The sequence below is a fragment of the Rhinolophus sinicus genome, linkage group LG02 (genome assembly GCF_036562045.2).
Source record: "Rhinolophus sinicus isolate RSC01 linkage group LG02, ASM3656204v1, whole genome shotgun sequence".
Taxonomy (NCBI): Eukaryota; Metazoa; Chordata; class Mammalia; order Chiroptera; family Rhinolophidae; genus Rhinolophus; species Rhinolophus sinicus.
The window spans coordinates 108,327,343-108,343,374 of record NC_133752.1 but is presented as its reverse complement, the minus strand read 5'-3'; the positions used below and the strand labels follow the sequence as shown (position 1 = coordinate 108,343,374).

The window sequence follows — 16,032 nt, the reverse complement described above, 5'->3', positions numbered from 1 at the left end:
GACTTGGTTTTCATTTCAGCTGCGTTCTGAGATGGAAGAAGAGAAAAGACAAGCTGTAAATAAGGCCGTGGCCAACATGCAAGGTGAGGTGGACAGAAAATGTAAGCAAGTGAAGGACAAGTGCAAAGAGGAGTTCGTGGAGGAGATCAAGAAGCTGGCAACGCAGCACAAGCAGCTCATCTCTCAGACCAAGAAGAAGCAGTGGGTGAGTGAGGGGCAGGCAGTGTGCTTCAGAACCTGGCCGCTGCAGACGGGCCAGGGGGCGGGTGCGGGGGCGAAAACAGACGTGGGATGGAGGGAGGGAGGTCTGTGTGTACAGATCAAGCGTGGAATTGGCAGTGTCACTTACTGTACAGTTCCACTGAAATCTGTGATCTCGGCGCCAGACCCCGCAGAACTGAGCTCTGCTCAGGATTGTTGTGTCAGGTGGAGACTGTGACGCTTCATTACAGAGCTTGTTAGTGTTTCCCCAAAACTAAGACCTAACCGGAAAATAAGCCCTAGTATGGTTTTTCAGGATGACATCCCCTGAACATAAGCCCTAATGCGTCTTTTGGAGCTAAACTTAATATAAGACCCGGTCTTATTTTCGGGAAAACACAGTAGTTAATTTACATGACTTCTCCATCTCTGCTTCTGTTTCATGTGGATAAACCCGCTCACCCTGACTCTTGCCTCCTGATAGGGGATATCTAAATTGTGAAATTATAAATGTAAGTGTCACACTAACAGATTGGGATTTTCAGAATTTACTTGACTTTTATACAGTAGAGTCTATGAAAGAAATTGATTACTTTTACTGTATAATAGTGACATCTCACTGGTCTTTAACTGCACTTAGAATCTGAGAAATAGTTCAGGATTTCCTCCTTCCTTGTAGCTGAGTAACATTCTGTCATATATATGTTCTGCCCCCTCTCTGTTCATCTGCCCGTTGACAGACGCTTGGCTTGCTTCCATGTTTGACTATTGGAAGTACTTTGCTGGGTCATAAGTGGTTCTATCTTTAACTTTTTGAGGATCTTCCATACTGTTTTCCGTAGTGGCTGCACCAGTCTGCAATCCCACCAGCAGTGCACGAGGGACCCCTTTTCTCCACATCCTCTCAGCACTTGTTATGTGTTAGGATGACGATAGCCATCTTCAGAAGTGTGAGGTGGTATCTCACTGGTTCTGGTTCGCATTTCCCTGATGACTATTAGTGACGTTGAGCATCTCTTCATGTACCTGTTGGCATTCCTATATCTTTTTTGATAAATGTCTATTCTCAAGTCCCTTGCCCATCTTTGAATTGAGGTTTTTTGTTGTTGAGTTTTAAGAGCTCTCTATATGTATTCTGGATATTAATCCCTTATCAGCTATATGATTTGCAAATCATTTCTCCCATTCTGTGGATAACTTTCAAAAAGTCCTGTTGGTTTACTATCTCTTGTGTTACCTGTGCCTTTGGTGTCATATCCAAATCATCACCAAATCCAATGTCATGAAGCTTCTGTCCTATATTTTCTTCTAAGAGTTTTATTGTCTTAAGTCTTACATTTACATCTGTGATCCATTTTGAGTTAATTTTTGTATATGGTGTTAGGTGAGAGTTCAACTTCTTTCCAGCACCATTAAATGGTCTTGGCAACCTCGTGAAAAATCATTTGACCAAAAATGTGAGGGTTTATTTCTTGGGTGCTCTATTCTATTCCTCTGGTCTGTCTGTCTTGATGGCACTACTGCACAGTTTTGACTACCATAGCTTTGTAGTAGGTTGAAATAAGGAAGCGAGAGTCCTCCAGACGTGCTGTTTTTTTCATGACTGTTTTGGCTATTTGGGATCCCTTAAGATTCAACATGAAAATTAGGAGGGGCTTTTCTATACCTACTAAAAATGTCATGGGAATTTTGACAGGATTGCATTGAATCTGTAGAGCACGCTCAGTAGTCCTGACATTTTCATAATATTAAGTCTTTTAAACTGTGAACATTTATTCTTTAATTTCTTTCAGACACATTTTGTAGTTTTCATCGTACACGTCTTTCGCCTCCTTGGTTTTATTCTTATTTTGAACTGTTTTGAATAGAATTTTTTATAATTTCCTTATGACATTGTTCATCACTTGTGTGTAGAAATGCAGCCAATTGTAGTGTGTTGTCTGTGTCCTGCTGTTTTGCTGAATTAATGTATAAGATCTCACAGCTTCGTCCTGGAGTCTTCAGGGTTTTCTACATAGAGCACATCGTATGCAGAGATCATTTCACTTCTTCCTTTTCAATTTGGATGCTTTTATTCTTCTTTGCCTAGCCGCTCCAGCTAGGACTTCGGGGATGGTGTTGAGTAGCAGGTGTGAAAGCTGGCAGGCACCCTTGTCTTGTTCCTGGTCTAAAGGAACACTTGGTCTTGCACCATTGAGTGTGATGTTTGCTGTGGACTCGTCATATGTGGCTCGCATCATGTGGAGGTAGTTTCCTTCTATTCCTGTTTTGTGGAGTGTCTTTATCGTGCCAGGGTGTTGAATTTTGTTAGATGCTTTTTCTGCATCAATTGAGATGATCATGCTTATGTTTTCCTTCATTATGTCGATGTGGTGTTACAACATTGGCCGATTTCACTCGACCATCCACACATTACAGGACTATATGATCATGGGATTGTAATCTTTTTAAAAAGCTGCTGAAAGTCCATTTGCTAGTATTCTGCGGAGGGTCCTGTCCCAGTGTTCGTAAGGCCTGATCCGTAGTTTTATTGTGGTGTCTTTGGCTTTGGTGTCAGAGTTTGGCGGACTCATAGAGTTTTGGAAGTGTTTACTCCTATTCAGTTTTTTGGGAAAAATTCAAGGATTGGTGTTAGGTCTTCCTTAACGGTTTGGTAGAATTTACTTAAGCTGTCATGTCCAGAGCTCTTTATTATTGGGATATCTTTGATTTCTGGTTCGCTTTCCTTACTAGTTATGGGTCTACTCAGATTTTCTGCTTCTTTGTAATTTAGTCTTGGTAGGTTTTGTGTTTCTAGGAATTTGTCCATTTCATCTAGGTTGCCCAATTTGGTGTGTATAATTCTGGTGTGTATAATTGTTAATAGTGTGTTGTTACAATCGTGTATTTCTGTGGAATTAGTAGTAAGGTCCCCACTTTTGTTTCTGGTTTTCTTGAGTCCCCTCTTTTCTGAGTCCATCTAACTAAAAGTTTGTCAATGTTGTTGATCTTTTTGAAGAACCAACTTTCATTGATTTTTTTCCCTCTATTTTTCTACTCTCTAATCTTTATTATTTCCTTCCTCCTGCTAGCTTTGGGTATAGTTTGTTTTTCCTGATTCCTTAAGGTGGACTTTTAGCTTACTGATTTCAGACCTTTCTTTTCTTACAGTCGGTATTTGCAATGATAACTTTCCCTCCGACACCGCCTTTCTGCGTCCCTTAAGTTTCAGTATGTTAAGCTTTCTGAGTTCCCTGTGATTTCTTCTTTGATCCATTGGTTGTTCAAAAGTGTATTGTTTAATTTTGACAACTCTGAATTTTCCAGTTCTTTTCTTTTTAATTGCTTGATTCCATTATTGTTGTCAGAGAAGATCCTTTTTTTGATATCTACCTTTTAAAATATATTGAGATGTAATTTGTAAGCTGACATACGGTCTGTCCTGGAAAATGTCCCATGTACACGCTCTGGGTCTGTTTGGTTTATTGTGGATTTTGTCCTCCATTTCCTTATCTTCTGTCTGGTTGTTCTATGCACTTGTGAATGGGGTGTTGACATCTCCCTTCAAGTGTTATTGTAAAAGTGTTTTTCCCTTCAGTTCTGTCAATTTTTGTTTCATATATTTTGATGGTGTGTCGTTAGGTATGTAAATGTTCATATTAATAGAAGGCTCCATACACCAAGAAAATACAACTATATAGTATCTTTCTCTTTGTAACCCTCTTCAATTTAAAGTCTATTTTGCCTGACAGTCATACAGCAACCCTGCTCTCTAGATTACTATTTGCACAGGACATCGTTTCCCATGCACGTTTTTCACTTTTTCTTTTTTTAATTAAATTTATTGGGGTGACAATTGTTAGTAAAATTACATAGATTTCAGGTGTACAATTCTGTATTACATCATCTATAAATCCCATTGAGTGTTCATCACCCAGAGTCAGTTCTCCTTCCATCACCATATATTTGATCCCCCTTACCTTCATCTCCCACCCCCACCCCCCTTACCCTCTGGTAACCACTAAACTATTGTCTGTGTCTATGAGTTCCTGTTTCTCATTTGTTTGTCTTGTTCTTTTGTTGTTTTTGGTTTATATACCACATATCAGTGAAATCACATGGTTCTCTGCTTTTTCTGGCTGACTTATTTCGCTCAGCATTAGACACTCAAGATCCATCCATGTTGTCACAAATGTTCCTACATCATCTTTTCTTACCGCCGAATAGTATTCCATTGTGTATATATACCACAACTTCTTTATCCATTCATCTATCGAAGGACATTTTGGTTGTTTCCATGTCTTGGCCACCGTAAACAAAGCTGCAATGAACATTGGAGCACACGTGTCTTTATCTCTAAATGTTTTCAGATTTTTTGGGTAGATACCCAGGAGAGGGATTGCTGGGTCATATGGCAATTCTATTCATAATTTTTTGGGGAACCTCCACACCGCCTTCCATAACGGCAGCACCAGTCTGCATTCCCACCAACAGTGTGTGAGGGTTCCTTTTTCTCCACAACCTCTCCAACACTTGTTACTATTTGTCTTGTTGATGATAGCCATTCTGACTGGGGTGAGGTGATATCTCATTGTGGTTTTGATTTGCATTTCTCTGATGATTAGTGATGTTGAGCATTTTTTCATATGTCTATTTGCCATTTGTATGTCCTCTTTGGAGAAATGTCTCTTCAAGTCCTCTGCCCATTTTTTAATTGGGTTGTTTGTTTTTTTGTTGTTGAGTTGCATGAGTTCCTTGTATATTCTGGATGTTAGCCCCTTATCGGAGGCACTGTTTGCAAAAATCTTCTCCCATTCAGTTGGTGGCCTCTTTATTTTGTCAATGGTTTCTTTTGCTGTGCAGAAGCTTTTAAGTTTCATATAGTCCCATTTGTTTATTTTAGCTTTTACTTCCATTGCCTTTGGAGTCAAGTTCATAAAATGCTCTTTGAACCCAAGGTCCATAAGTTTAGTACCTATGTTTTCTTCTATGCAGTTTATTGTGTCAGGTCTTATGCTTAAGTCTTTGATCCATTTTGAATTAACTTTGGTACATGGTGACAAATAGCAGTCCAGTTTCATTCTTTTGCACGTGGCTATCCAATTCTCCCAGCACCATTTATTGAAGAGGCTGTCTTTGCTCCATTGTATGTTTTTAGCTTCTTTGTCAAAAATTATCTGTCCATATTTATGTGGTTTTATTTCTGGGTTCTCAATTCTATTCCATTGGTCTATGTGTCTGTTTTTCTGCCAATACCATGCTGTTTTGATTATTGTAGCCCTGTAGTACAAGCCAAAGTCAGGAAGTGTGATACCTCCATTATTGTTCTTTTTTCTTGAGATTGCTTTAGCTATTCGGGGTCTTTTGTGGTTCCAAACAAATCTGATGATTTTTTGTTCTATTTCTTTAAAATATGCCATTGGGATTTTGATGGGGATTGCATTGAATCTGTATATTGCTTTGGGTAATATGGCCATTTTAACTATGTTGATTCTTCCAATCCATGAGCACGGAATGTCTTTCCATTTCTTTATGTCTTCTTCAATTTCTTTCAAAAATGTCTTATAGTTTTCAGCATATAGGTCTTTCACATCCTTGGTTAAGTTTATTCCTAGGTATTTTATTCTTTTTGCTGCAATTGCAAAAGGAATTGTTTTTTGTATTTCTTTTTCTGAGATTTCATTGTTAGTATATAGGAAGGCAATGGACTTTTGTGCGTTGATTTTGTAGCCAGCAACTTTACTGTATTCGTTGATTGTTTCTAATAGCTTTTTGGTGGAGTCTTTAGGGTTTTCTATATATAGCATCATGTCATCTGCAAAGAGTGATAATTTAACTTCTTCATTCCCAATTTGATGCCTTTTATTTCTTTCTCTTGCCTGATTGCTCTGGCAAGGACTTCCAACACTATGTTGAAAAGCAGAGGTGATAGGGGACATCCCTGTCGTGTTCCTGAACGTAGAGCAAAGGGCTTCAGTTTTTCTCCATTAATTATGAGATTAGCAGAGGGCTTGTCATATATGGCCTTTATTATGTTAAGGTATTTTCCTTCTATACCCATTTTATTAAGTGTTTTAATCATAAATGGATGTTGTATCTTGTCAAATGCTTTTTCTGCATCAATTGATATAATCATATGATTTTTGTCCTTTATTTTGTTTATGTGATGTATCACATTGATGGTATTGCGTATGTTGAACCATCCTTGTGCCCCGGGATGAACCCCACTTGGTCGTGATGAATAATCTTTTTAATGCATTGTTGTATTCGATTTGCTAGAATTTTATTTAGGATTTTTGCATCGGTATTCATTAGAGATATTGGTCTGTAGTTTTCTTTTTTGTGCTGTCCTTACCAGGTTTTGGTATCAGGGTAATGTTGGCCTCATAAAATGAGTTAGGGAGTACTGTCTCTTCTTCAATTTTTGGAAGAGTTTGTGCAGAATTGGTATTAGATCCTCTTTGAAGGTTTGGTAGAATTCACTAGTGAAGCCATCTGGTCCCGGACTTTTGCTTTTGGGAAGGTTTTGGATGACTGATTCAATTTCACATTGGTGATCGGTCTGTTTAGATTTTCCAGTTCTTCATGGTTCAGCCTTGAAGGCTATATGTTTCTAAGAACTTGTCCATTTCTTCTAGGTTGTTGAATTTGGTGGCATATAGTCCTTCATAGTATTCTTGGATGATCCTTTGTATTTCTGTGGTGTCCGTGATAACTTCCCTTTTACGCTTTCTGATTTTGTTAATCAGTGTCTTCTCTTTTATCTTAGTAAGTCTAGCCAAGGGTTTGTCAATTTTGTTAATCTTTTCAAAGAACCAGCTCTTTGTCACATTAATTTTTTCTATTGTCTTTTTGTTCTCTATTTCATTTAGTTCTGCTCTAATTTTTGTTATTTCCTTTCTTCTGCTGACCTTGGGTTTTACTTGTTCTTCTTTTTCTAGTTCTTTAAGGTGTAACATGAGGTTATTTATTTGGGAGTTTTCTTGTTTCTTGAGATAGGCCTGTAATGAGATAAATTTCCCTCTTAAAACTGCTTTCGCTGCATCCCAAAAATTTTGGTAGGATGTATTTTCATTGTCATTTGTTTCTATGTATCTTTTGATCTCTCCTCTAATTTCTTCTTTGACCCAGTCCTTCTTTAAAAGTATGTTGTTTAGTCTCCATGTATTTGTGTTTTTCCCCCGCTTTCTTTTTGCAGTTGATATCCAATTTCAAAGCCTTGTGATCAGAGAATATGCTTGGTATGATTTCAATCTTCTTAAATTTGTTGAGACTGATTTTATGTCCCAATATATGGTCTATCCTTGAGAATGTTCCATGTACACTAGAAAAGAATGTATAGTCTGATGTTTTAGGATGAAGTGCTCTATAAATGTCAATTATGTCCATTTCATCTAATGTGTCATTTAGGGCTACTATTTCGTTATTTATTTTCTGTTTGGATGATCTATCCATAGCTGTCAATGATGTATTTAAGTCCCCTAGTATAATTGTGTTTTGGTCAATTTCTCCCTTTAGTTCTGTTAGTAGTTGCTTGGTGTATTTCGGTGCTCCGTGATTGGGGGCATAAATATTGATGACTGTTATGTCTTCTTGTTGTACAGTCCCCTTCACCATTATGAAATGTCCATCTTTGTCTCTTGTTATCTTTTTCACCTTGAAGTCTGTTTCATCTGATATCATTATGGCTACACCTGATTTTCTCTGGGTACCATTTGCTTGGAGTGTCAATTTCCACCCTTTCACTTTGAGTCTATGCTTGTCCTTGTAGCTGAGATGTGTCTCTTGGAAACAACACATGGTTGGTTTAATTTTTTGATCCAATCTGCCACTCTGTGCCTTTTTATTGATGAGTTCAGTCCATGTACATTAGGGTGATTATTGATATGTGAGGATATCCTGTCATTCTATCTTTAGTGTTCTGGTAAGGCTGTGTCTCCATTGTTTCTTTGCCTTTTTGTTGTTGTCTACTATTTCTGTGTGGTGGTAGTCTATGATGTTTCCCTCTGTTTCTTCTTTTATTTCAGTATATATTTCAGTTCTGGATTTGTTTTGAGTGATTTCCCTTAAGTTTATGTAAAAGAAAGTTTGATATTTAGAGTATTCCATTTTCTTCAGCACGCTTACGTTCTCCATTTCCGTATTCCGGTCAGGCCTTTAGTCTCCCCTTTTTTATGTTTTGGTTACCACAAATTGCCCCTGTTGATGGTGGTCGAATAGTCTCCTTTAGTATTTCTTGTAGTGCAGGTTGTGTATTAGAAAATTCCCTCAGCTTCTGTATGTCTGGAAAGGTTTTTATTCCTCTTTCATATCTAAAGTATATCTTTGCTGGATATATTATTCTTGGCTCATGATTTCTCTCTTTCAATAGTTTGAATATTTGGTTCCACTCCCTCCTGGCTTTTAGAGTTTCTGCTGAAAAATCTGATGATAATCTAATGGGCTTTCCTTTGTAAGTTACCGTCTTCTTTTCCCTGGCTGCCTTGAGGATTCTTTCTTTGTCGTTGATTTTAGACAGCTTCAATACAATGTGCCTTGGAGAAGGCCTGTTGGGATTGAGGTAACTAGGTGTTCTATTTGCTTCTTGGATTCGAGGGTCCAGTTCTGTCCACAAATTTGGGAAGTTCTCATCGACAATTTGTTTGAATATATTCTCTGTTCCCTTCTCTTTCTTCTCCTTCTGGTATGCCCATTATTCTTATATTGCTCTTTCTGATGGAGTCAGAAAGTTCTTGTAGAGTTCTTTCATTTCTTTTAAGTCTCAAGTCTCTTTCTTCTTCCATCTGTGTCATTTCCAGGTTTCTATCTTCGATGTCACTGATTCTTTCCTCCATCTGGTCAACTCTACTACCTAAGCTGGTTATTTCATTCTTAATTTCTTCTATTGAGTTCTTAATCTCCAGAAATTCTATTTGGTTCTTTTTTAAAATTTCAATCTCTTTCGTAAAATGCTCATGCTGTTCTTTGATTGTGTTTCTGAGTTCATTTAACTGCCTATCTGTGTTTTCTTGTATCTCATTGAGTTTTTTCAGAACTGCAATCTTGAATTCTCTGTCATTTAAGTCACATATTTCTGTATCTTTAAGTGCCTTTTCTGGAGATTTTTCACTTTCTTTCTGAGCTATCTTGTTGCCTTGGTTATTCATTTTGATTACTGGTTTACTATTTCTCTTCCTAGACATCTACAGGAGTGACTTCTGCAACTGGTTGATAGAAAGCGGCCTTTCTTTTGTTTTCCAGTACTTGTTGGTAGAATGTTTTATTATTTCTCCAACTGCAGCTTATTTTTCTTCTCCCACACGGTAGTGCTATGTTTTCTCTGCACTATTCCATCTTCTCACACAATGGGGGGATTCCCTGGGAGACGGGCTTCTCCTCTGTTAATAGTTCATCTAAGTCACAGGGCGCAATGTCCCCGTGGGTATGCGGAGAGCTTTTGATGTTCCAAAGCTCTTCCAGCTCCTGATTCAGAGCCCGTATATTTCAGCAGTTCTTTTTACTCCTGAAGGGATCCGCCCAGATAGGTGGGGTCAGGGGCGGGGTGAGTTGTGAGAGGTGGCCCAGAGCAATGGCGGCGACCACCACCACAGCTGGTCCTGCTTCCTCAGCTCCCTCCCCTTTGCCGGAACTAGTTGGGCTGTGAATTTGTGTCTGCGGCCCACAGTTCTCAAAACAGCAAATTTTCTGTTGTTTTGATCTGACACTGCTACTGTTTCGCTTCTAGCACCGGGCAGGTGGGGGCAGGGCGAGCTCTGGGAGGGGAGGGAGGAGGCAGCTGGTCTCAGTGCCTAAGGCTCCGTTCTCTGCTCGGCAGTGCAGGCTTAAACCACCGTTTTCAGCCTTCTTCCCTCAGTCCTTTCTCCGAGGTCTCTGCCGTGAGCGTTGGGTTCAGCCGTGTTATATGCTGTCCCCTCTGCCCTGTGGGCCATAAGCGGAGCCCTAGCAGTCCGAGCTCTTCCCTCTCCCGCAGCTGCGGTAGTTCCGGGAAGCAGCGAGCTCGGAGCACTGAGCTGGGTCTGCGTCCTGTGCCTGCGGGGCTCCGTCTCCGCGCACTTCTCCCTTTCCCCTCCCTCCACTCGCGCAAATCTCCCACCTGTAGGTGATTTCGGTAGTGGGCCTCTTCGTCTTGCCTGTCTGCTGTGCAGGGAGTCCTTTGTGCAGTTTTTGTTCCTTTCGTTGTAAATTCCAGGGGAGTTTTACAGAGGCCATTGTTCCGGAAGTCTCCCGCTTTTCAGTTTCAAACTGTTTGTGTGTTACTCCAGTGAGTATCCAACAGACAGCACGTATTAGGACCATGTGTTTTTTAGCCATTCTGCCAGTCTCTTTTTGACTAGAGAGTTTAATCCGTGTAACTATTGCATTGTTTTGTGCACCCGAAACTAATCTAAAAAATGTGGAAAATAAAGTGTTAAGAGGGCAGTTTGTGTTCTATACACCCCATATCTTTTCGTCCCTCATTTCCTGAATATCTGTCTATTGTGTTCAATAGATTTTTTTGTGTGTGAATTGTTTATTTTCTTTGTGTATATTCTATAGCTCTTTTCTTTGCAGTGACCATGGGGACTATATTTAAGCACCTAAAGTAGCTTAACTTCAACAACATACAAAACTTGGCTCCTTGCAGCTGTCCCCACCTGTTTCAACTGTTGTCACAAAATTACATCTCTGCACACTGTGTGCCCAGAAACGTAAATTAAAAATTCTTTTAAATGCATTACTCTTCTAAAATATATAGAAAACAAGATTTGGAGTTTTGGAGTTTACAAATGAAATGTACAATAGGATTGACTAGCTTTTATACTAACAACTTTTTAAAAAATCTGTTCAATCTCTTCAATTGTGTAGAAAACAAAAGGTACAGTTAAAAGGCATTGTGACAATAGCACTAGCTTTTACACGTGTCCAGGATGAACCTTCACTGAGCTGTTTGGAACTGCCTCAGCTTCTCTTTATCTGGGAATTTAAAATTTTTTCACTTTTGAAGGACAGTTTTGCTGAATATAGCATTCTCTGTTAACAGTTTTTTTCTTTTAGCACTTTGATATATCACCTACTGGCCTCCAGAGTTTCTGATGAGAACTCTGACGATACAGTGATGATCCTTTGCTTGATTCTCCCTTACTGCTTTCATGATTCTAGTAACATTTGCTTTGGAAAGTATGGTTATAAGTGTCCTGATGTGGGTCTCTTGGAGCTCATTGTGCTTCCTGGATATTTCTATTCAGACCTTTCATCAGATTGGGAACTTTTCAGCCCTTATTTCTTCAAATATTCTTTATGCCCTTTTCTCTCTCTCTCCTTGTGGAAATCCAAACATGTGTATTGTGCTGTCCCTCAAGTCCCTTAGGCTCTGCCCACTTCTCATCAATCTTTTCTTTTCCTCATACTTGTTAATTTGCATTGTACCTCCTCAAAGCTGCCTGAACTCCCTCTAGTGATTTTCACTTCGGTTACTGGACTGTTCAGTACCAGATTTTCCTTTTGGTTTCCTTGTATTGATATTTCCATTTTGTTCAGACATCATTTTCTTGACTTTCTCCACATCTTCCTTTACCATATTTCCCCAAAAATAAGACCTGGCCGGATCATCAGCTCTAATGCATCTTTTAGAGCAAAAAAAGACCCCATATCATATCATATCATATCATATCATATAGCATATAGCATATAGCATATATCATATCATATCATATCATATCATATTCCCGGTCTTATATAAGACCCAATCTTATATTAAAATAAGACCGGGTCTTATTTTTGTTCCAAAAGACGCATTAGAGCTGATTGTCTGGATAGGTCTTATTTTGGGGGAAACAAAGTTCTTTGAGCATTTTTATTAGTTGTTTTATAGTCTTTGTCAAATATAACTGCCATTAGGGTGTTTGGAGGTCATGTGTTTCTATTTCTTTGTAACTTCATGATTCATGGTTGAACACTGGACATCTGAATCTAATAATATGGTAACTCTGGAACACTGTTTCTCCCCCTTCTCAGGGTTGTTTGATGGCTGTGCCAAGAATCAGCCTGAAGTGTAAACTAAGTGTCTTCTTGGCCTTTCCTGGGGCACATTCACTGATGTTCCTGTATATGCCGTTGGTTTTGAGTGTCCTAGTCTTTAATGTCTGGTTCCTGGGAGGGGTTGTTAAAGGACATTGGCCCTTTAACTGTCCTGTAAGTCACTTCAGCTGGAGAGGAGAGGGCTTGTGACAGTGGGGAGAGATACAACAGCGGCTGTCCCCTTGCTGCCCCCTTGACCCGAAGCAGCAGTCAGCACGCCGCTCTGCACTCTGGCGGGCGGGGGCCTTTTGTTCAGCCTGGCTCCCACAGGCACAGCTGCCCGCCGTGGGGCCGGGATGTGCTAAGAGAGGAGACTGACCCAAATCAACAACATCCTGTCCACACCTCCCCTGGAAGCCTTCAGCACACCCAAGTTGCCAGTTACTTCACACGGGTTGTGGTCAGGGCAGGACAGATTCCTGGTGTCTTCCATTGTGTTTCCAGAAGCCACTCAAGACCTTCTTAAGGAAGTAGAAATTACTTAGTCTGTGTGCTGCTGAGAATGACCCAGCACAGATGGAGGAGGCTGTCCAGCTAAGCGTGGCCACATCCCTCAGCCTCTGTCCGCTGTTGTTGGGCTCGTGCGTCAGCCACACTCTGTGTTCTCGCAGTGTTCGTTCCAGGACGAGCCGGGAGGAGCTGTAAAAGCGCTTCCCGAGTGTGCCATCGTAGCTGGCTGCTGTGCACTCAGGCCCTGTCTAACCCGGCCCGGTCTCTCGCCCACAGTGCTACAACTGTGAGGAGGAGGCCATGTACCACTGCTGCTGGAATACGTCCTACTGCTCCATCAAGTGCCAGCAGGAGCACTGGCACGCCGAGCACAAGCGCACCTGTCGCCGGAAAAGATGAAGGCGGGTTCCCGCTGGGAAGCGCCGCAGCCACTCCTCAGACACGACGGTTTTTGTTTCCAAGAAGCCAAAATTGTTTAGAATTTGCTTCCCATTTTGCACCAGCCTTTAAACACTTTTCGTGAAGAAATTTTGCACAGTAGTTTGAATCTTTTGTTAATGTCCCTCTGGAATTTTCAGGGGGTAAAAGTACCATCAGTGGAGGGTATTATTTTAAATGAAATTTAATTGAGAATTTGTTGCATTTACAGCAAATTTTAAAACATTTTTAGGTTTTACAGAGATTTTAACCTTTAAACAACAAACAGATCTTTAAAAAATAACAGGTGAATACAAGTGAGTTTAACAAATAAACATTTAAAATGGATCTGAATGTAAGAACTACAGAACTGTTTCAGAAAAAAAAACAAAACATACTACCTTGATGTGAAATTTATTTCTTAACCTTGTTGAGCTGGTTTTGTTCAACTTAATTTACCGTTTAAAGGCATTACCTATTGGTTATGCCAGTGGGTATGAGATTGAATTTAGGGAACAGGGTTGACACAGCAGGTGCTGGTCCTGCGTATTTTTTCTTAAATATTTCCCAGTTGTGTTTTTCATTATTTCTTTTCAATATATAACTTTTATAACAAATTATTAGCTTTGATCTTGTAGTTTAAAATTGCAGGGAACTGGGGTAATCTTTTACTGAGCTGGATCTTAGAGAAAATGAATATTTAAATTTTAAAGTTTGCACATTTCATCTTTGTCCTAACATGAGTGCTTGTAACAAAATAAGAAAAATAAGCCAAAAACTACCTTAATCCATACATGAAATTATAGATGAGGCGTACAAATTTGTTTAATGCTTCCCGTCCCTCCCCAAATATCATCTGATTGCCTATTATCTGGTGTCACCTCGTATATTGTGAGTTAATTAATGCTAAAAGGAAAGAAAGCACTTAAGTTTCACAGAAGCCGTTATGTTTGTAGTAATGGATCATTGCCTACTAATGAGCTCCATCACTGTACACAGAATGAAGAATAATGCATGTTAATTTTCTTGTATTAAAGATGCCGTGATTTGTAAAAAGTCTGTATTTTGCGGAATGTCTGGATTAAGAAGCATTACCAATAGGAATGGATCGATAGTTGAATAATGATTTTTTTATACATAGATATATAAAATACAACCAGGAAAACTTAAATTACTTTTTTTTAAGAAAAATCTCACAATTATGTTTTTTCAAAGACTGATCTTAGACCAAGTCAAATTCCCATTTATCGTTTAGTTATTTTTTAAGGTTAGAGAAATAATTTGTAAATATTTATTTAGACCTTTGATATTTATTAAAGCAATTACACACAATGGAAGTGAAAGAATCAGGAGAAAAACCTTTTAAAAAGTTTTCTCCAGGTTTGTCAGGGTCACTCTAAAGATAAAAATGTAACTAAGTCTTCTGTGACATAATCACCCATCAGTCCTGGTGCTGTTGCAGGTGCTGGTGACACAAGTTAATCGACAAGCTGCTGCCAGTGGTGCCCATGGCTTGTAAGCACGGGCGCAGCCGTCTCAGCGCCGCATCTACAGGACATACTGACTTGGCATCCCCGTCCCTCCTGGTCACTGTCAGGCCGCAGTTCTGCCACCATGCCATGTGGCCCCGTGGAGACATCGCCACCAAGACACTTACCTTCTCTGATCGTTTTTCAAGTTTTAAAACTTCGATCCACCCCTATGAGAGCAAGTTATTGTGGAAATACTTTCGGTGTAAAACCATTCCAGAGTGTGTACTATTTACTGATAGCTGCATGAACGTAAGACTCGTGTTACTTTGGCTTTTTTGTCTCCGTTGACACGGTTGCACATTTCCAAGTTACTACAGCGTGAAAACTGTGTGTTTAAAAAAAACAAAAAACAAAATTAAAAAAAGATTGTGGCCTGGTTTTGTAAAAGTTTTAGGTAAAATTACAATTGATTGTTTTAGGAATCATGATTAAAAATTTTCTGCAAATCATAAAGCTATATCGAGATGTTGAGCTTAGCCACTCTGCACATTGTAAGTACTCATTGTGGCTGTCCAGTTCTACGATGCATTCTGGCATTTTGTAAGCTGCTCTGACTAGCAATATATAGATTCATTTAATGTGTTAACATTGGTAATAAATGTATTTAAAAAAACTGGCCTCACTACATTGTTGATTCACGCTGTTCCCCCGCACCAAACCAGACAGCCCAGATCACATGGTCATCATCCCTGACAGGTGGTCCACTGAGGATAAATTTCATGTAAAGATTGTGAAAAATCATTCATTCACTAAACATTTAACTTGAAATTTGCCCGCTTTCAAAGACTCAAAGTACTTTCACCACTTCTCAAAAAATTCAGGTTTGTTTGACCACAAAGCCTGTTTTCCTAACTCCTATACTAGGCTGAACATACAGATAGAAAATTATTCAAAAAAACATTTTTATCCATATTAATCAATTTCAATATATCAAGAATCAAACCCAGCGGTCCTAAATCCTTCTGGGGATCTCTCCCTGTTACTCACTTTTCCAACCAGGTCATGTGAAGCCGCCCCAGGCCAGGCAGCATCTCTCACCTTCAACATGTAACCCAGTGGTCCCCAGACGTCTGCCATCAGCACCACACAGAGCCGCCCCACCCCACACTGGATAGCTAAGAAGCTGTCATGTTGCTGTTAGGACCATCCTTTCATAAGCACTGCTTTCCTCATGAAAATCAAAAGAGCGAGTGGGCCATTTCATGAAAGATGCACATGTGTACACAGGTTAGTATTTCACAGATGCCTAGTGCTCATCCCCACCCCCAGCAGGACTCAAGTCCCTCCGGTTAAGAATCCCTGACCAGCGGGATTGGGCGGGGAGACAGATGGAGCCCCGTTCCTGGGACCGAGGTCAGAGCCTCAGGTCCGTGTGCACAGATCAGCTGGGGGTCTA

General features: G+C 39.8%; 1 protein-coding gene across 20 annotated transcripts in view; it reads left to right on the top strand.

The window, feature by feature from the left end:
• The window catches only part of ZMYND11 (zinc finger MYND-type containing 11), a 126,643-nt gene extending 111,391 nt beyond the window's left edge, over positions 1 to 15,252 (top strand). For all 20 annotated transcript variants that reach the window (XM_074325071.1, XM_074325067.1, XM_019719299.2 and 17 more), the window contains 2 exons: positions 20 to 205; positions 12,964 to 15,252. In XM_074325071.1, the coding sequence (XP_074181172.1) occupies positions 20 to 205; positions 12,964 to 13,086 (309 nt within the window). In that variant the 3' untranslated portion in view covers positions 13,087 to 15,252. The remainder of the gene's footprint in view (positions 1 to 19; positions 206 to 12,963) is intronic.
• The last annotated feature ends 780 nt before the right edge of the window (positions 15,253 to 16,032 follow it).